Here is a 22662-nt window from a genome sequence, read left to right as displayed (position 1 = left end):
GTTCTTTGGGTTACAATTCACAAATTACTTGGGAATCCTGAAACGTCACTACCTGTAGCGTTGTTTTTGTAGTAAAAAATTTTGGTAAACAAGTTACCGTTACCCCATCGCCAGATCCCACAGCATCATCACAACAACATCGGCTCATCACTGCCATTGGTGAAGATGATCACTTGCTATGTTGTTGTGATGACAAATTGGAGTAAACAAGTTCCCGTTACTCCAATAAGAAAACACGTGGTGGGAGCTAGTATAAAAGGGGCGACCGAAATTAGAATTGGGACAGTCAGTGAAAGACCAGGAAAGCGAGCACATCATTCGACGGTAAGTAACCATTTCAGAAGATTAGCCTTGGACATCCTTAGAGTACTTATCCAGGTCTCTAAGCCAGGAATCCTTGCATCCTTGCCTATCTTTTGATCCTTGAATATCCTTTGATCCTAACATATCCTTTGATCCTTACATATCCTTTGATCCCTGCATATCCTTTGATCCTTACATATCCTTTGATCCTTACATATCCTTTGATCCTAGCATATCCTTTGATCCTTACATATCCTTTGATCCTTGATTATCCTCGTAGTGCTTGAGTACTTATTAAGGTCTCTCGCAACCGTAGCCGTTGATTATCCTTGTAGTGCTTGAGTACTTATTAAGGTCTCTGGCAACCGTAGCCTTGTATATCCTTGTAGTGCTTGAGTACTTATTAAGGTCTCTTGCAACCGTAGTCTTTGATTAACCTTGTAGTGCTTGAGTACTTATTAAGGTCTCTCGCAACCGTAGCTTTGAATATCCTAGTAGTGCTTGAGTACTTATTAAGGTCTCTTGCAACCGTAGCCTTTGATTAACCTTGTAGTGCTTGAGTACTTATTAAGGTCTCTTGCAACCGTAGCCTTGATTATCCTTGTAGTGCTTGAGTACTTATTAAGGTCTCTCGCAACCGTAGCCTTGTATATCCTTGTAGTGCTTGAGTACTTATTAAGGTCTCTTGCAGCTGTAGCTTTGAAAATCCTTGTAGGTCCTGCATGAGTACTTATCCAGGTCTCTCGCATATCAGCTGATCTTGTAGCCTTAGACGATCCATCCCATATCCCGGAGATCCAGAGTACTTATCCAGGTCTCTGGCCCGTTAATCCCCAACTCTCCTGGCTTATCGAGCACTTATCCAGGTCTCGAAGTGATGAACTTGGTGGATTAGAATTCCTGTGCGGACTGAGGACCGAATTATCACTTTATTTATATTAAGTAGATTAAGTTAACTTTAAAGAGAAACGCTCTATTTACGAGCACAACGACTCATTCAATTCTGTCAAGAATTCAACATGAAGATAGCAAATACACTTTACACTCTACCGCCAAGAAAGCTCTACACTTGGAAATCTCCACAAGACAGAATTGGCAACATCATTAGAAACCAAATAGACTTCATTCTTATCAACAGGCGACACTGCTCATCAATAAGGAAGGCCACAACATATTCGAGTGCTGATGTACCATCTGATCATAACCTTTTAATGGCAAAGATACGCATAAAACTAAAAACTCATACTAAAAAGGCACAAAGTAAAAAACTTGACTTAGGAAAACTTCAAAACCAAACACTAAAATCGGATGTATGTACAAGAATAAATACAGAGCTGAATAATGTCGACAGCGAAGATATAGAAAATATATGGAATAATGTAAAGAATACTATAAACTCAATAGCCAGAAACACCCTAGGTAATTTTATAAAACCAAAGACCAAAAATTGGATGACTCAAGAAATCCTGCAGCTAATGGATGAAAGAAGAGCATTTAAAAATAAAGATTACGAAAAGTACTGGGAACTAAATAGAGAAATTCAAAGGGAGATACGTAACGCAAAAATAATCACCTAAATACTCAATGTCAGGAAATTGAAAGACTTATGAGCCTATATGACGATTTCAACCTGCATAGGAAATTGAAAGAAGCATCTGGACAATATAGGAATACAAATCCATCTATCCTTTTCAATAACAACAATGAACCGGTCTTTGAAATTGCAGAAAAGAAACATATCTGGAAAGAATATATCCAAACACTATTTAAGGATGATAACAGATCAAGCTACGTTAACAATGCACCAGATTATATGACAGGAAACAGCATCACAAATAATGAAGTAGAATCAGCAATAAAATCCCTTCGAAATGCAAAAGCTACAGGGCCTGATAAAATTCCAGTTGAATTATTAAAAATGCTAAATAACAGCAACATTGAGCTACTGACAAAACTGTTTAACTACGTCTACGATACTGGTATATAACCACAGGATTGGCTAAAATCCACCTTCATAACAATACCAAAAAAACCCCATGCCAAAAAATGCAATGACTATCGTCTCATAAGTTTAATGAGTCACGCTCTTAAAATTTTTCTTAAAATTATCCAGAAGAGAATATATGAGAAATGTGAGAAACTCAATTTGGTTTTAAGGAAGGAAAGGGAACCCGCGAGGCTTTATTCTGCATACAAATACTCGTTTCAAAAGACGTATTTTTATGCTTTATAGATTACGAAAAACCATTCGACACTGTGCAGCATGATAAGCTCATGGAAATTCTCACAGCAACTGGATTCGATGAGAAAGAGATAAGGTGTATTAAAAGCTTGTACTGGCACCAGACTGCCCAAGTCAACATAAATGAAGATTTAACTGAAGATGTAGCAATATCTAAAGGAGTTCGACAAGGATGCATTTTATCCCCACTACTCTTCAATAAGCCTAATAAGCCATGATATAAATGTTGCAACAAAATCTGGTTTCATAAAAGCGTATATATGGCCGGTCTTGTTATACTCAGTCGAAGTGAGGACGTTAAAAGCGACAGATATCAAACGACTCGAAGCATTTGAGATGTGGGTGTACCGTCGAGCACTAAAAATACCATGGGTCCTGCATGTATCAAATATTGAAGTATTGCGAAGAATGAATACAACAAGAGAATTATTAAACAACATAAAGAAACGGAAAACGGCATATCTAGGACACATTACGCGAAACCGTAAATACATCATTCTCCAGGAAATACTGCAAGCAAACATAGAAGGAAGACGTACCAGAGGAAGAAAAGAGATGTCATGGATTCAAAATATCCAACAATGGACAGAATTCCAGAACGCCGAAAATAAAGCATAGCGAGAAATAGAGATATATTTTCCTATTTTGTTAATAATTTATAAAACAAGTAAAAAAGTATCAGCCGGCTTTGCCGACAGAGATATACCCTCAGCCTGTGCAAATTGAAACACTTTTTTCACAAAAAAACTTATGTATTTAGGGGGTTTCAACATTTTGGTCGTATGAAGCGACAAAAATGTTGATTAGGATTAAAGTTCAAACATTTTGCAGAAAAGGTACTTAAAGGAATGGATCGACATAGAACATGGGGGTGCCATAGGGGGTTTTTACACCCTTTGGGCTGTTTTCTCAAGAAGTATGGACTTTCCCCTGAAACAACTTTTACCATCGTAATTGAGGCAGCGAATGTAAGTTGCTTCAACAAAAATCAAAGTGATTCAATAGCAGGTCTTAAAGTGAACTTATCCAAAGAGTTATCGTACGCACAAATTTTCCGAACGTTTTCGAACTTTTGTGGGGGAGGTACCGGAAGGAGTGGACCGATATAATCCATCTATGAACTTGAACTACGTTTGGACAAAATATTACGAAAGCCAAATTTTGGACCGAATCGGCAGATCCGTTCGAGAGTTATCTTGCGCTCCAACCACTATACACGGTGTCATAGGGGTTTTTTTTTGTAACTTTCAGGCTATTTTCTCAGGAAGTATGGACTTGCCACTAATGAAACTTACAGCGTCGTATAGAGGTTAGCCAATACAACTTGCGTAAACAAAAATCAAAGCGATTCGAGACCAGGTCCTAAACTGAACTTTTCCGAATTTTTGTGTGGGAGGTACCCGAAGGAGTGGACCGATTGAGTCCACATTGGAACCTCATCTAAGTTTGTTAGAAATTACACGATGTGCAAAGTATGAATCAAATCGGTTATTCCCTGCAAGAGTTATCATGCGCACAAGTTTTGCGACAATCTTTGAACATTTGTGGGGGAGGTACCTGAAGCAGTGAACCTATATGGCCCATCTTCGAACTTAAATCGAATCTGGACAAAATATTTCGATACCCAAAATTTGAACCAAATCGATTGATCCGTTCGAGAGTTATCGTGCGCCGGACAGACAGACAGACAGACGGACGGACATTGCCAGATCTACTCAAAATTGTCTGAAACGGATATCGTACAAACATACTTGGGATCTAAAACCATTATTTCGATGAGGCACATTTTTGGTCGTATCAAAGTGTAAATACCCTCTTTAGCCTAAAGGCTGAGGGTATAAACATAAATATGTATTTTTTTTGACAATTGTAATATGATCGCTAACATTCGTGGATTTTAGGCGTGGATTTTTAAAAGAATTTTTGGAGGCCTCTGATATACCTTTAGGCGTGGATTTTTAAAAGAATTTTAGAGGCCTCTGATATACCTTTAGGCGTGGATTTTTAAAAGAATTTTAAGAGGCCTCTGATATACCTTTAGGCGTAAATTTTTAAAAGAATTTTTAAAGGCCTCTGATATACCTTTAGCCGTGGATTTTTAAAAGAATTTTTAGAGGCCTCGGATATACCTTTAGGCGTGGATTTTTAAAGAATTTTTAGAGGCCTCTGATATACCTTTAGACGTGGATTTTTAAAAGAAATTTTAGAGGCCTCTGATATACCTTTAGGCGTGGATTTTTAAAAGAATTTTTAGAGGCCTCTGATATACCTTTAGGCGTGGATTTTTAAAAGAATTTTTAGAGGCCTCTGATATACCTTTAGGCGTGGATTTTTAAAAGAATTTTTAGAGGCCTCTGATATACCTTTAGGCGTGGATTTTTAAAAGAATTTTTAGAGGCCTCTGATATACCTTTAGGCGTGGATTTTTAAAAAAATTTTTAGAGGCCTCTGATATACCTTTAGGCGTGGATTTTTAAAAGAATTTTTAGAGGACTCTGATATACCTTTAGGCGTGGCTTTTTAAAAGAATTTTTAGAGGCCTCTGATATACCTTTAGGCGTGGATTTTTAAAAGAATTGTTAGAGGACTCTGATATACCTTTAGGCGTGGATTTTTAAAAGAATTTTTAGAGGCCTCTGATATACCTTTAGGCGTGGATTTTTAAAAGAATTTTTAGAGGCCTCTGATATACCTTTAGGCGTGGATTATTAAAAGAATTTTTAGAGGCCTCTGATATACCTTTAGGCGTGGATTTTTAAAAGAATTTTTAAAGGCCTCTGATATACCTTTAGGCGTGGATTTTTAAAAGAATTTTTAAAGGCCTCTGATATACCTTTAGGCGTGGATTTTTAAAAGAATTTTTAAAGGCCTCTGATATACCTTTAGGCGTGGATTTTTAAAAGAATTTTTAAAGGCCTCTGATATACCTTTAGGCGTGGATTTTTAAAAGAATTTTTAAAGGCCTCTGATATACCTTTAGGCGTGGATTTTTAAAAGAATTTTTAAAGGCCTCTGATATACCTTTAGGCGTGGATTTTTAAAAGAATTTTTAAAGGCCTTTGGGATGCTTTTAGGCGTGGATTTTTAAAATAATTTTTAGATGTCTTTGGGATACTACTATGCGTGCATTTTGTATGTTTATTATTTGTCTATCTACTATTTTTCATTAATGTGATCATTATGATACCCCTCAAATTTTTGTTCCCACTGCTTTGTCATTGTGAGAGCGTTATAATTTTTAATCTTCTCAAAAATACTTCCTGATTTTGTTTTTAATTTTTTTCCTTTTTGTTTAAATAATTTTAATTATTTTATTAACATGAAAAGTGACATTTTAATGAAAATGTTATCATTCAAATAAAATTGAATTGCAACAGCATGCAATGTGGTAATTAAAAGCTTTATTCAACTCCTATAAAAACCGTGAAGTTCACTCGACACCATAGCAAAAGTAGAACATTGAGCGTAAACCTATCATTATGAATTTGCTGAATATTGTGTTTGCTGGCATTGCTGTTATCACATTGTTCGCTCTAGAGGTAAGAATTAAAAAACAAAAAAAAAAAAAAACTATCATTTCAACACTTAGATCGAACTAGAAGATAAAGTTCAGAACAACGCCTATTTTAAACACAGCAAAAGATACAAAGTGAAGTTCTAGAAAAGTGGATATGATGTCCTCAGCGTTATACTTCCCCATGAAGTTCCAATTTGGACTAACAATAACAACTGCTTTACACCTTCAAACTTTGCATAACCCAAGCTACATACATTTCTTAATAACTTTTCAGACTTCAGCCGATGATGATGCTGAGCAGCATGCCAAGTGTCTTCAACAATCTGAAATTTCTGAAGATGAATTCGGTACGATGAGAGAGGAAGCCTTAACTGATAATTCGATTGAAGTGGATACCCGTTTTAAATGCTACACCCATTGTATGCTGGTCAGTTGGGGTCATTTAGATGAAAATGGGAAATTGAATATTGAGGCATTGGAAAAAGATGACGGTATGATCGAAAGGGCCGTGGAGGCTGCCAAGAAGTGTAAAGAAGAACTTGACAACATAACTGATAAGTGTGATTATGCCTTTAAAGTAACCACCTGTGTTATAGATGAAGTGAACTATCAGGGTTAGAAAATTATATTAAAGGAAAACTTTGTTTTTGTATTAAGGCAGATCAATAGAACTGTGGTAATAAAGATGGACGTGGTTTAGGATGTTAAAACATATACTGAAATAATTCATGATTTTTTGCTTAAAGGGGTCTTTAAACTAAATTCTCAAAATGTTCACTATTATTTTTCTGATCAGTTTTAAAAATAATCTTTGAAATTCCCTATTTCAGCTCAAAGTGAGATTTAAATTTTTAGAGGCCTTTGGGAAACCTTTAGGCGTAGATTTTTAAGAGAATTTTTAGAGGCCTTTGGGATACCTTTAGGCGTGGATTCTTAAAAGAATTTTTAGTGGCGTTTGGGATACCTTTAGGCGTGGATTTTTAAAAGAATTTTTAGAGGCCTTTGGAATACCTTTAGGCGAGGATTTTTAAAAGAATTTTCAGAGGCCTCTGATATACCTTTTGGCGTGGATTTTTAAAATAATTTTTAGAGGCCTTTGGGATACCTTTAGGCATGGATTTTTAAATGCATTTTTAGAGGCCTCTGATATACCTTTAGGCATGGAGTTTTAAAAGAATTTTTAGAGACCTTTGAGGTACCTTTAGGCGAGGATTTTTAAAAGAATTTTCAGAGGCCTTTGATATACCTTTTGGCGTGGATTTTTAAAATAATTTTTAGAGGCTTTGGGATACCTTTAGGCGTGGATTTTTAAAAGAATTTTTAGATGCCTCTGATAAACCTTTAGGCGTGGATTTTTAAAAGAATTTTTAGAGGCCTCTGATAAACCTTTAGGCGTGGATTTTTAAAAGAATTTTTAGAGGCCTCTGATATACCTTTAGGCGTGGATTTTTAAAAGAATTTTTAGAGGCCTCTGATATACCTTTAGGCGTGGATTTTTAAAAGAATTTTTAGAGGCCTCTGATATACCTTTAGGCGTGGATTTTTAAAAGAATTTTTAGAGGCCTCTGATATACCTTTAGGCGTGGATTTTTAAAAGAATTTTTAGAGGCCTTTGGGATACCTTTAGACATGGATTTTTAAAAGAATTTTTAGAGGCCTTTGGGATATCTTTAGGCATGGATTTTTAAATGCATTTTTAGAAGCCTTTGGGATACCTTTAGGCTTGGATTTTTAAAAGAATATTTAGAGGACATTGGTACAACTTTAGGCGTGGAATTTTAAAAAAAATGTAGAGGTTTTTGGTATGCCTTTAGGCGTGGTTTTTTGCAAGAATTATTAGGGACCTTTAGGCCTGTGGGATACCTTTTGGCGTGGATTTTTTAGTGGCTTTTGGGACACCTTTTGCCGTGGATTCTTAAAAGAATTTTTAGAGGCATTTGGGATACCTTTAGTAGAGGATTTTCAAAAGAATTTTTAGAGGCCTTTGGTAAATCTTTAGGCGTGGATTTTTAAAAGAATTTTAAGAGGCCTTTGGGATACCTTTAGGCGTGGATTTTTAAATGCATTTTCAGACGCCTTTGGGATACCTTTAGGCGTGGATTTTTAAATGCATTTTCAGACGCCTTTGGGATACCTTTAGGCGTGGATTTTTAAATGCATTTTCAGACGCCTCTGATATGTCTATAGGCGTGGATTTTTAAAAGAATTTTCAGAGGCCTCTGATATATCTTTAGGCGTGGATTTTTGCATTTTTAGACGCTTTTGGGATACCTTTAGGCGTTTATTTTTAAAAGAATTTTTAGAGGCCTTTGGGATACCTTTAGGCGGGGATTTTTAAAATAATTTTTAGAGGCCTTTGGGATACCTTTAGGCGTGGATTTTTAAAAGAATTTTTAGAGGCCTCTGATATACCTTTATGCGTGGATTTTTAAAAGAATTTTTAGAGGCCTCTGATATACCTTTAGGCGTGGATTTTTAAAAGAATTTTTAGAGGCCTCTGATATACCTTTAGGCGTGGATTTTTAAAAGAATTTTTAGAGGCCTTTGGGATACCTTTAGGCATGGATTTTTAAAAGAATTTTTAGAGGCCTTTGGGATACCTTTAGACATGGATTTTTAAATGCGTTTTTAAAGGCCTATGGGATACCTTTAGGTGTGGATTTAAAAAAAAAAATTTGTAGACCTTTGGGATACCTTTAAGCATGGATTTTTAAATGAATTTTTAGAGGCTTTTGGGAAACCTTTAGGCGCGGATTTTTAAAAGAATTTTTAGAGGCATTTGGGATACCTTTAGTAGAGGATTTTCAAAAGAATTTTTAGAGGCCTTTGGTAAATCTTTAGGCGTGGATTTTTAAAAGAATTTTTAGAGGCCTTTGGGATACCTTTAGGCGTGGAGAATTTTAGAGGCCTTTGGGATACCTTTCGGCATGGATTTTTAAAAGAGTTTTTAGTGGCCTTTGGGACACTTTTTGCCGTAGATTCTTAAAATAATTTTTAGAGGACTTTGGGATACTTTTAGGCGTGGATTTTTAAAATAATTTTTAGAGGACTTTGGGATTCATTTGGGTGTTGATTTAAAAAAAAAATTATTTGCCTTTGGGATACTTTTAGGCGTTGTTTTTTAAAATAATTTTTAGAGGACTTTGGGATACATTTGGGTGTGGATTTTTAAAAAATTGAATTTTTTATGTTTATTATTTGTCTATCTATTATATTTCTTTATTCTAAAAACCACAACATTTATGCATTCGTTCTGATGACTTCCAATGCGCACCGGGTAACTGTGAAAACATAATCACATCCACCTTCTATGGCATCATGTTCGGTCCTGCATTCTTCAAATATTTCAATATGATGTTGCGGTAAATTTTCTTCTTTATATTTCTCAATAATAATTTTTCCAGCATCATTTAAATAGCCACGATTTTGTGTCATACAATGCATATAGCATTTGTAACGATTATCCATATCCGAGGGTACTCTACTCAAAATATCCGTCATTTCTTTGAAATCATCGTCGTTCATATTGTGTTTCTGCAGACATTCATGATGATGTTGATCGGAGTGATGATGATGGAACTAAAAACGAAACGTATTTTGATGGTTTATCTTGTTAAAAAAAAAAAAAAACAATAATTGTATTTACCCCTCCAGCTACCAAAATAGCACACAATTTCGAATATATGCATGCTGAAACCGTATTACCTGTACTTTGCAAAAAATCTCAATGATTTGATTTTAAACATTACATTGCTGGGCTTTTATAAAATTTGAAATATAATTTGCTGTAATTTTAATTTTATAATTACACTTTGGTTTTTGTTTAGCTTGTTGCGACAGCTGTTTCCATGAAGGAGGTGGAAGAGGATGGTGTAATTAAATTTGTAAAAATAAAAATAACAATAATCAAATATAAAACACCGCAAGTTTCAATGATTATTAAAAATGAAAAAAGAAAAATAATTGAAAGGTGTCCGGCTTAATAAGTGTTGCCATATTTTAACGAAACAAAAAAAAATCCCAAAATTCCAAAGCGGACAAGTAAGACTTCTCTTATATCATATATTGTAGGTCTACTGCTTCGGGTACCCCGTACACAAAATTTCGGAAAAGTTCAGTTTAGGGCCTGCTATCGAATCACCTTTTTTTTGTTGTGACCTTCGTAATATTTTGTGCAAACATAGTTTAAGTTCCAAGTTAAGCCATATCGGTCCACTCCTTCAGGCACTTCCTCCACAAAAGTTCAAAAATGTTCGGAAAATTGTGTAACTCTTGATGGCAGCGAAAGATTTGGTCATACTTTGGTCATACTCCTTCGAGTACCTCCCACACAAAATTTTGGATAAATTCATTTTAAGACCTGCTCTCGAATCACTTTGATTTTTGTTGAAGCAACTGGCAATCGCTGCCTCAATTACGGCAGTAAAAGTTTTTTCAGAGGCAAATGCATACTTCTTGAGAAAACAGCACGAAAGTTCTAAAAAAAACCCTAAGACACAATATGTATTGGCTGAGGGTTCGAACCGAATACTGCGTTCGCCACACTTTGGATATTGTAATATTAGATGAAATTCGAAGGTGGTCCACCCCTTCCGCTACCTCCCCCACAAAAGTTTGAAAATATTCGCTAAAATGGTACGCGCGTTTTTTAATAGACGTAGCAACCGATTTTGTCCAAACTTTGGATCTCTAGATATTGTCGAAACTTAGTTTATGCTCAAATTTTAGCCATATCTGTCCAATCATTATGGTACCACCAACACAAATGTTCGACATTTTTGTGTGGTTCGAGGATCCTTTGCGCATTTTTACTTAAGGTTTTCTTAGTGGCCCTGTTTACAGCGATATTATGTTTTTCGCAGGCTAGAGTGATAAAGAGCCCTATCTATCGATATCCCCGCAATTTTTTGAGCTTTACATACATAAATAAGTTTTTTTTTTTAAGATATACAACCCACATCAATAAATCTAACCCAATATCACTTAAATACCCTATAAAACAAGTAAAAAAGTATCAGTCGGCTTTGCCGACAGAAATATACCCTCAGCCTGTGTATATTGAAACAATTTTTTCCCAAAAACGTATGTATTTAGAGGGGTTTACAAATGTTGGGCGTTTGAGTCGACAAAAAAGTTGATTAGGGTAAAAGATCAAAAGTTTTACGGAGGAGATACTAAAAAGAATGGATCTTCAGCCACTACATATGGTGCCATAGGTGGTTTTTACACCCTTCGGGCTGTTTGCTTAAGAAGTATGGACTTGCCCTTGAAAAAACTTTTATCATCGTAAATGAGGCAGCGAATGCAAGTTGCTTCAACAAAAATCAAAGTGATTCGATATCAGGTATTAAAGTGAACTTATCCGAAATTTTGTGTGGGGGCCACCGGATGGAGTAGACAAATATAGTCCATATTTGAACCTCATCTATATCTGGTAGATATATTAGGATGTGTAAAGTATGGTCCAATTCGGCCACTACCTTCTAGAGTTACCGTACGAACAATTTTTCCGAACATTTTTGAACTTTTGTGGGGGAGGTACCTGAAGGAGTGGACCGACATGGCTTATCTTCGAACTTAAACTATGTTTGGACAAAATATTATTAAGGCCAAATTTTGGACCGAATCGGCAGATCCGTTCTAGAGTTATCGTGCGCTCCAACCACCCCACACGGTGTCATTGGGGTTTTTTTTTTGCAACTTTCAGGCTATTTTTCAGGAAGTATGGACTTGCCCCTAAGGAAACTTGTACCTTCGTATAGGGGACTGTGAATACAAGATGTTACAACAAAAACCAAGGCGATTCGTTAGCAGGTCCTAAACTGAACTTTTCCGAAATTTTGTGTGGGAGGTACTCGAAGGAGTTTACCGAATGAGTCCATATTGGAACCTCATCTAAGTCTGGTATAAATTTCATAATGTGCAAAGTAATGACCAAATCGGTAACTTCCTTCAAGAGTTATCGTACGCACAAATTTTCCGAACATTTTCGAACTTTTGTGGGGGAGGTACCGGAAGGAGTGGACCGATATAATCCATCTTTGAACTTGAACTAAGTTTGGACAAAATATTACGAAAGCCAAATTTTGGACCGAATCGGCAGATCCGTTCGAGGGTTATTTTGCGCTTCAACCATTACACACGGTGTCATAGGGCTTTTTGTAACTTTCAGGCTATTTCCTCAGGAAGTATGGACTTGCCCCTAATGAAACTTACAGCGTCGTATAGAGGACAGCGAATACAACTTACGTAAACAAAAATCAAAGCGATTCGAGACCAGGTCCTAAACTGAACTTTTCCGAAATTTTGTGTGGGAGGTACCCGAAGGAGTGGACCGATTGAGTCCATATTGAAACCTCATCTAAGTTTGGTAGAAATTAAACGATGTGCAAAGTATGGATCAAATCGGTTATTCCCTACAAGAGTTATCGTGCGCACAAGTTTTGCGACAATTTTTGAACATTTGTGGGGGAGGTACCTGAAGGAGTGGACCTATATGGCCCATCTTCGAACTTAAATCGAATCTGGACAAAATAATTCGATACCCAAAATTAGAACCGAATCGATTGATCCGTTCGAGAGTTATCGTGCGCACCAGCCAGCCAGACAGACGGACAGACAGACAGACAGACGGACGGACATTGCTAGATCTACTCAAAATTGTCTGAAACGGATATCGTACAAACATACTTGGGGTCTAAAACCATTATTACGATGAGGCACATTTTTGGTCGTATCGAAGTGTAAATACCCTCTTTAGCCTAAAGGCTGAGGGTATAAACAGCACTCAGTAGATGATAGTTTCCTATGGTTATCGAGTTTGCAGTAATGCAGCATGGTAAAGCTGGGTACACATACACATTCTTGACAGTGTGACCGCGCCCATGTTTGTCGGTACACGTACATTTTGGTTGTTGGGCAGTCGGAAATCGATAAAAATTGTCATTCAAAACTGGCTGACAGTTCAAAGGGGGCATTAATAGGAAGTTAATAAAGCTGGACTCATATTTTTTACAACAAAATAGTTACAATTAATAGTTTATCTCGAAAACTTTTCAAGGAAGATTTTCATCCATTAACAAAACTAAACGAAAATTTTCAGCTGATGTAATTTGAATGTGGGGCAAAAACTATGAAAATACCTGTATTCCAGATATGTGCCTAAATATAGCCACTCCGTCCGTCTTGGAACATTGTTTTCCTTAAAATCTTTAGGAAATTTTTGTCAAAATGTAGTTATCGTCTTTTATTTCATGCATTTCTGGCTTAAGTGAAAAATCGTCCTTTTTGGACCAAAAAATCGTCAAATCGTCATTTTTCAATTTTGGGCCAAAAAATCGTCAAAATGATGATAAATCGTCAAATTCGGCAACACTGTATATACGTCCGATTTTGGAATGTGTGACTGAATTCGGTCTAGAAATAAGTTTGCCAAATAATATCGAATTCAATTCAGATATACCTCCCATATATATTTTCTTCCGATCTATCCAATTTTGATGAAATTTGAAATGTGTGACGGAATTTTGATTAGTAATAAGTGTACCATATTATGTAGAAATTAGTTCAAATTGATATATATATCTCCTATATTTTACATATTCACAGTGGTGTAGGGTATCAAATTGTCTGCACCGCCCGACTATGATCTTTCCTTACTGGTTGTTAATTATTTTATTTGGTCCTTTAAAAAAAATAATATTTATAAAGATCTCTTCGCGAATCAATATTTTAGACACATCAATGTTTATAAAAATCTTTTCGCGGATAAATAGTTTAGGTTATTATAACCGTTTTGTATACCTTCCACCATAGTATAGAGGGTATATTAAGTTTGTCTTTGTCTTTCTGTTTGTAGCACATCGAACTAATCATTTGCGACCATATAAAGTATATATTCTTGATCAGGATAAAATTCTAAGACGATCTAGCCATGTCCGTCTGTCCATCTGTTGTAATCACTCTAACGTTCGCTATAATTGAGCTAGAGCGCTAAATTTTTGCACCCGAGCGTCTTTTTTCTATAGGCAGGTTCAAGTTCGAAGATGGGCTATATCGGAACACTTTTTGGTATAGCCCCCATATAACGGTACCTCCCGATTTTCGGTATTTTGTGGATTTTAACTAAATTTTATTACCGAATTATCTGTAATTTCAGGTTTTGGGTTCTCAGTGGTCACACAGTATATCCACTAAAAGCCGTCAACATAAGTCCATGTTTTGGTATAGCTCCCATATAGCTCCCATATATATATTTTAGCTAAAATTTTTGATCGAACTACCTGTAATTTTTACAGTTGAGGTTCCTAATAATTACAAAATATCTCCACCAAAAACTTTCAACATAGTTCCATGTTTAGGTAGAGCCCCCATATAACGGAACCTTCGGTATTTTGTGGATTTTAACTACATTTTTTCACCGAACTATCTGTAATTTGGGGTTGCCAGTGCTTTGGGGTTCCCAGTGGTCGCAAAATATCTCCACTAAAAATCGTCAACATAGGTCCATGTTTAGGTATATCCCCCTATATAACTTTACCTCCCGATTTGCACTTTGATATAGCCCCATATAAGGTCCCCTACCGATTGAATACATTTTTTATGCTTTTTTAACTTATTTAAGTATCAGTGGTCACAAAATATCTCCGCCTAAAATTGTGGACAGGAAAGAATATAATTATTCCGTTTTACTTCAGAATATTTTTGGTGGAGGGAATAAAATGTTCGGCCCGGCCGAACTTAACGCTTTTTTACTTGTTGTTGTTGTTTTAACCGCGTTCATGGGTTGAAACGAATAAAATAGGTAAAACGAGAATAAGGGGTAGGAACAAGAACATTTGTTCGTTATAAACGTGTTCATCTGTAAAATTCTTACTACTACTTTTTAAATATCATATATTAAAATATTGGAAACAGTGCTTAAATTCGTCGTAATCCACCTGTGCTTAAAAGCGGGCTTGTAAATTCTAACAAATTGTAAAAATTCAACTCGCGAGGTGACAATTTTTGTTCGTTATTATTGCGGTCGTTTTATGAAGTTGAATGTGTGTACAAATATTAAGAAAAATTCTTTGGGAACACAGAACTTTGTTCGTTACCACCGCTATTAATTTTTGTCTCAAAAACAGGCCAAATTACCTATAGAGGTTTCGTCTAAATCGAATACTTAATTCCTAAGTGCACCTCAGTAATTTTTGTTTGTACAGCCAGATAGGGGGTTTTTAAGAGCATTTGGTATACTGTTTTAGGAGGTCTGAACATGCCACCGGAAAAATTTATTTCGTCGTAATACGAGCCACGAAGTCTACCTGCAAAAAAAACCTTCAAAACGATCCAATCGCTAGTCTTAAACTGCACTTTTGTGAAATTTTTTTAAACTTTGTGTGTGAGATCACCGAGGCCTGGACCGACGTATTCCATATTCGAAACTTATCTACACGCAGAAAAAATTATGTTAGAAATATGTTTGGATCCAAACAAATATATGTTTGGGAGCGATTGCAAACAAATATATGTTTGGATCCAAACATAATATGTTTGGGTCCAAACAAATATATGTTTGCAACATTTTATAACATATCTCAATTTGATATGTTTGGGTAAATCGTATTTTTTATGTTAGAACATTTTTTTCAAGGGTGGAGAGAGGGTGTTTGTCAACGAGAGTAATAACAGTGCTCTCGCGGCTGCGGAATGCTGTTTTATAATGAAGAGTTGTGTGTATTGTAAAATATAAGACGTAGAAGCGAAGAAGGGGGCTTTGGTGGCATGTATGCGTCAAACTCGTGTGTTTCTAGTTTTGTTGTTGTTAACCAACTTAGCTTTTGTTGTTGTTAACCAACTTAGCAGCGAAGAAGAAAAGAAGAAATGATATGAATTATATTTTTTTTCTTTCTTCAGTGTTTTAGATGCCTTTGTAGAGTCAAGACGGTAAAGTGAGTGAATAAATCAGTGTTTTGTGTTTTCTTAAAGAAATTGTGCTTTTTAGTAAATTAAATGCCCAATACATTTTATAACTGAATCGGAAAGTTGAATGGAATTATTTTATTGGACAAAGAAGAAATCGCATTTAATATTTTGGTAATTACATACATACTTATGTATATTTGAAATATGGCATATCCATATTTATTTATTACATTACATAATCATTTGATTCTAGATGCCGATTACCCGCTGATGATTTCAACTATGAGGACAATTTGTTTTATTTCACAACTAAGGAGAAGCGTTCAACTAAGTTTCTATATATTTTTCCTTTTTAAAAGTGTGAATATTTACAAATTATTTCTATCAGTTTTTCTTTTATTAAAATGTGTTATGTATTTCTTTGGAATTTTGTATGTACCTATGTGTTTGTTGTTCTTTTGTCTTTCAATAAAATAAAAATAGGTAAAAAACTTTTTAAGTTAAACGGTTTTATGTTAAACATACATTGCAATGTTTGAGATAAATGTACTAAAAACCAAAAAATAATAAAATAGATACAGTCGTGGGAATTATAAACATATGCATAGACTCGACTAAAATAAAGCCGTGGGGCACGTCAATTTCACTATGCAACACTGAAAATGCAAACAACTTCTAGTGTGCATTTTTTGATAGTACATATTTAGACTACAAAAACCCTAGTAGGGTTTTGTCCTGTCAGATCCAGTTCGTATTTTATGGCCGCATCTAAACCGGGCTAAAATTACACTTTTTTGCATTTATAGGGCCTTCATCTCAGAAACGATTAGGAATTTGGCCTTGCTGTCGTAGGCAATATTGTAGCCCTGAACTAGTAGAACTTATCCTTTGAACAGACCATATAGGAAAAACTCCATCTAGGGCATCAAAATCTACAAAATGTAGAAAATTTTACATAATTGCTGATATTCTGGTCAGTATCGGCTAAATTATTGAGAGTTGAACCAAGTAAACTTTTGCAAAAATCTTCCAAATAATGTTTTCAACAATTCTTTAGAATATTCTGAAACTCTAAAATGCTTACTTCATGTTGTTTCAGCGGTATTTTGTATCATATCTTTTACAACACGTATTTCAAACACAGTTCACACCAACAGTTTATTCTCGCATTTCGGATTTCACTACATTATTGACATTTTTATTAAATGGTCGTTGAAAAATGTACTGAAAATAGAGGCATAGAGGCATTTTACAACAATGACATGTTCTGAAGAGTTGTGTATTACATTCCAGGGAATATTTTTGCGAAAGAAAATATTCAGAAAAAATTAACGGTTGTGGAGATACGGTGTGAAATGTATAAAAATTGTGGAATTTTTGCATATATTTTGAAATTTGAGGCAATTAATGTAGTTTTTCGAGTTCATTATTTCTCCAAATATTTTATTCTTGTTCTTATCTACAAATTTGCTTTAGAGGTCAGAAGAAGATTCGCATTGGTTTCAGAGATATAGCCCTGAATTTCTTTCAAAACTCAATATTTAACCAGGTTTAGATGGGGCCATAAAATCCGAGCTGGATCTGACACAACAAAACCCAACTAGGGTTTCTTGTCGTTTGGGTCTGTATTTTCAAAAAATTCTCAATTCGAATTGTTTGCACAAGATCACCTTAAAAATGTTGCACAGTGTTGTCTACAATCGTTGATTAAAATGTTTGTTTTGTAATGTTACACTATAATTAGGCAGTTGTTCAACCGACAACGATGGACGTGTGATAAGTAGGGCTAGAATGTGGAAACAAGCTAGCAAGCTCGATTATAAGCGAGTTTTAGGGTTTCATAGTGGTGAGCGTGTAGTACTTTGTCGATTAAAGACAAACTACGAGCAGTGAAACGATTCCAGCCAGCAGTGTGAATGTCCAACGATAAACTAGTTGAAACATCTCTTTTATTTACATGGAGTGTATAACTATTGGAATTTCCATGAGCAAGAAAATAGTAAGTAATTTCCTCACCGTCTGCGGGCCAACTGCCTAACGACGAATTAAACGATTCTTCTATCGCACATTAAGTAGATAATTTTTAGACTATTGACGTGCCCCACGGTTTTATTTTAGTCTAGTCTATGCATATGTTTATAATTCCCACGACTGTATCTATTTTATTATTTTTTGGTTTTTAGTACATTTATCTCAAACATTGCAATGTATGTTTAACATAAAACCGTTTAACTTAAAAAGTTGTTTTACCTATTTTTATTTTCTAGTTTTTAGTTTTTATTTCGCATTCTGTTTAATTCATTTAATGCTTCAATATTGCAAGGTTTCTTGCCCGTTAGTTTATTGCAGCCCAACTCCTCTATACGTAGTCCCTGCAAAGATCTTACTCTTCTAAGAGCCACGTAGGCTTGACCTTCTTCAAATAGTTTCGCACCTAAGTATACGACTGCGTGATCCACAGTGCTGGCCTGCATTTTATGTATTGTAGAAGCCCATGATAGTATTAAAGGCAACACACATCTGTGTGTATCGCTCCCGTTGTTTTGTTAACCTGGCTTCATATTCTTCAGGCGTTTCTGACGCTATCATCTGAGTGTATCGCTCACGTTGCAATCATTGAGCAAAAAATAGAGTCGGACTGCAATCTTTGGTATTATAAAAGTTTCATTGTCTGCTCTAGAGAGCCCTGCTCTACAAGTCGATTTGTAGATCCCTACATTTCCAAATGTTCGTAAAATAAAATTCACGAAATAGTAATTTGCAGTTAGAGTCCATGTCGAAATCTGTACTGGTGATGGGAACTGAAAAACCTTTTGTAAGATGAATCAATCAATCAGTTGCGGAGGAATTAAACTATGTTGCGAGTAGCGGCGGTGCTTACACTGCAACAGCTGGACGGCCGAATGTCAAGTATCTCAATAAAGTTCTCAACCTGTCGCTAGTCACACACATCGTTCCCGAAGTCTGGAAAATATACCAGCTACTGAAGCCTCGCAAGGATGCCAGCATAGGTGAATCGTGCAGACCAATTTCGCTTTAGTCGCCCGTAACAAAGACCCCAGCATCAGAAATAACTGTCTAGTTGCCGATCAATAACATGAGATTCGCAAGCAGCACAACAACTGCGCTACACGCCATCTCTACACATATTAGTCGAAGACTCAATCAAAGTAAGCCGTACGATAGAAGAGTGATAGTAGTGATAGTAACCCTTTGAGACTGTCAAGCACTCCACGCTGTTTGAGTTCATCGAGCAGACTACGCTCCGGTCAAGTTTGAAACGTTGGATAATAAATTATATGTTTAGACGCCTGTCGTGCGTAGAATTTAGAATCAAGATGTCAGAGGAGATATTGCAGGAACTGTCTAATCTATAACGTATGCGGATGATTGTACGATCTTGGTGTCAGGTGCCTTCCCTGATGAAATTTGTGAATGGCTGAACTCATTTTTGCCTGATCTTACCACCCTTTTTCACGCGAGGAATATACAATTATCAGCCAATAAATCTACGGCCACTTTGTTCACCACCTAGGCGGCAGAGTTGAGAGTTGAGTTGTCATGGTCGATGGGAGCAGAATCAGGATCAACAAGCCTATCAAGCAGGTTTAAGAAGTATTCACATGAATGCAGTCGCAGATTCAATAAACAACTATCTATCGTCTGCATGCGGTCCTCGGAGAATATTGACCATTTATCTCAGCTGAGGAGCGTTCGCTGTCAGGACAAAGCAGAGTATTTTTGGCTCAATACGCTCGGGATGGTGCTGCCGTCTAAATTTCTATAGGGCAAGGTTTCATGACACAAAAGATCTGCTCAGCATCAAATCTACTAACAAACTTCAATATGTAGCCACATTCATTAAGCAGAAAAACGAACATATAAACTACTGTTACAACAACAAACTGCAATTATAATTAAATTATAATTATTTCATAAATTGCTTTGAATAAATAAAAAAGCCATGAAAATCATATTTCAATACAGCATTTTCCGAACAAGACGTGAAAAATTCATGCCAAAGGGTTGGTGAAAATTACATGGCAAAGATTAGCGAAAATGCTATTCTAGGGAATTAATTAAGACGAAATGCCAAAGAATTGGCATAGATGCCATGCCAAAGAATTGTTGAAGATTCCATTCCACCGATTTAGTTACATGCTTAGGATGTGAAAATGAATTGCATCTTTTGGGGGTCATGCTCTTGTAAAAAGAATGAGTGAAGATGCTAAAAAAATGGCATTCCATTTCACTTGCACCCATTCTTGAATAGCATCTTTGGCATCGAACATTTTGCTGAGTTTAGCCTGTGTTGCGACTTGAAAAATCAATTGGCAAAAAATGTAATTTAATTGTGAACATTTTTTATATTAATGAAATTAAATCTTTGTATGGCGATAGAACAACATGAAAAAACTTGTTTAATGAATTAAATCGTGGTCGGCGCTCTCTCAACGATCAGGGTAGTGAAGGTCGTTCAAAAACGGCGGTTGTGCCAAAAAACATTAAAGCCGTGCGTAAACTGAAAAAGCAATACATTTCTTCCACCAGCTTACATTCGATGGATTCCGTGTCGATCGGTGCAAGAAATTTCGAAATTTCTCCATGCCTCAAAAGAATAAAGAAAATCATGGTTCTATGCATATAAGCCCCAAAGAAAAGAGCAATCGCTAGCATATGCTGTTAAAACGTTCCAAAACCACGTTTTGGAGGTGTTGCAATGGTAGTGGAAAAAATGTATGTAGAAGTGTTGCCCTCGTACAAATTGATGAAAAGTAAGAGACCAAAAAAGGACGGAAATTTTGTAATACTTTAACACAAAAATTTTAGAATACCATTATTTTTTTATAGAAAACAATGATATCCACTTGTAGAATACCATGAGACTTTTTATAGAAGACCATGAGATCTTCCTATGTATGTTCTTGAGGTCTTCCAGTTCAAAATCATGAGGCTTTCCCGTAGAAAACAATGAGTTTTTTCCGATAGAAAACCATGCGGTCTTCCTACAGAACAGCATGAGGCTTTCTTATAGAAAAGCACGAGGCCCTCTTATAGAAGGTCATGAGGTCTAGTTGTAGAAAACCATGAGGTCTTCTTAGAATACCATGAAGTCTTCCTACAGGAGACCATGTGGTCTTCTTATAGAAGACCATAAGGCCTTCCTATAGAAGACCACGAAGTCTTCCTATTTAAGACCACGAGGTCATCCTATGGAAGACCATGAGGTCTACTTTTAGAAGACCATGACGTCTTCTTATAGAAGACCATAAGGCCTTCCTATAGAAGACCATAATGGCTTCCTATAGAAGACAATAAGGCCTTCCTATAGAAGACCATGAGGTCTTCCTGTAGAAGATAATTAGGTCTTCCTATAGAAGGCCATGAGGTCTTCCAATAGATGACCATGAGGTCGACCTATAGAAAACCATGAAATCTTTCTATAGAAGGCCATGAGGTCTTCCTATAGACGACCATGAGGTGTTCCTATAGAAGACTAAGAGGTCTTCCTATAGAAGACTAAGAGGTCTTCCTATAGAAGACTAAGAGGTCTTCCTATTGAAGACCATGAGGTCTTCCTATACAAGACCATGAGGTCTTCCTATACAAGACCATCAGGTCTTTTTATAGAAGACCATGAGATCTTCTTATAGAAGACCATGACGTCTTCCTATAGTAGACCATGACGTTTTCCTAGTAGACCATGAAGTCTTCCTATAGAAGACCATGACGTCTTCCTATAGTAGACCATGACGTTTTCCTAGTAGACCATGAGGTCTTCCTATAGAAGACCATGAGGTCTTCTTATAGAAGACCATGAGGTCTTCATATAGAAGACCATGAGGTCTTCTTATAGAAGACCATGAGGTCTTCTTATAGAAGACCATGAGGTCTTCTTATAGAAGACCATGAGGTTTTCTTATAGAAGACCATGAGGTCTTCTTATAGAAGACAATAAGGCCTTCCTATAGAAGACCATGAGGTCTTCCTGTAGAAGATAATTAGGTCTTCCTATAGAAGGCCATGACATCTTCTTATAGAAGACCATGAGATCTTCTTATAGAAGACCATGATATCTTTTTATAGAAGACCATGAGGTCTTCCTATAGAAGACCATAAGGGTCTTCCCATAGAAGACCATGAGGTCTTCCTATAGAAGACCATGAGGTCTTCCTATAGAAGACCATGAGGTCTTTCTATAGAAGACCATGAGGTCTTCCTATAGATGACCATGAGGTCTTCCTATAGAAGACCATGAGGTCTTCCTATAGAAGACCATGAGGTCTTCTTCTTATAGAAGACCATGAGGTCTTCTTATAGAAGACCATGAGGTCTTCCTATAGAAGACCATGAGGTCTTCCTATAGAAGACCATGAGGTCTTCCTATAGAAGACCATGAGGTCTTCTTATAGAAGACCATGAGGTCTTCCTATAGAAGTCCATGAGGTTTTCCTATAGAAGACCATGAGGTCTTCCTATAGATGATCATGAGGTCTTCCTATAGAAGACCATGAGGTCTTCCTATAGAAGACCATGAGGTCTTCCTATAGAATACCATAAGGGTCTTCCCATACAATACCATAAGGGTCTTCCCATAGAAGACCATGACGTCTTCCTATAGAAGACCATGAGGTCTACCTATAGAAGACCATGAGGTCTACCTATATAAGACCATGAGGTCTTCCTATAG

At 36.2% G+C, this 22662-nt stretch overlaps 2 protein-coding genes across 3 annotated transcripts in view; one reads left to right on the top strand and one right to left on the bottom strand.

The window, feature by feature from the left end:
• The window catches only part of LOC141404970 (uncharacterized), a 1496028-nt gene that overhangs the window by 904585 nt on the left and 568781 nt on the right, over positions 1–22662 (bottom strand). The window lies entirely within an intron of this gene.
• LOC141405885 (general odorant-binding protein 57c-like) lies at positions 5944–6784 on the top strand. Its single transcript, XM_073990751.1, has 2 exons — positions 5944–6084; positions 6337–6784. The coding sequence occupies exons 1-2, from the start codon at positions 6025–6027 to the stop codon at positions 6679–6681; spliced, it is 405 nt and encodes a 134-aa protein (XP_073846852.1). The 5' UTR covers positions 5944–6024; the 3' UTR covers positions 6682–6784.

The sequence above is a fragment of the Musca autumnalis genome, unplaced genomic scaffold (assembly GCF_047663935.1).
Source record: "Musca autumnalis isolate F117 unplaced genomic scaffold, ASM4766393v1 scaffold_5, whole genome shotgun sequence".
Taxonomy (NCBI): domain Eukaryota; kingdom Metazoa; phylum Arthropoda; class Insecta; order Diptera; family Muscidae; genus Musca; species Musca autumnalis.
The sequence above is the reverse complement of the archived record's forward strand: the minus strand, read 5'-3'. Positions and strand labels throughout refer to the sequence as shown.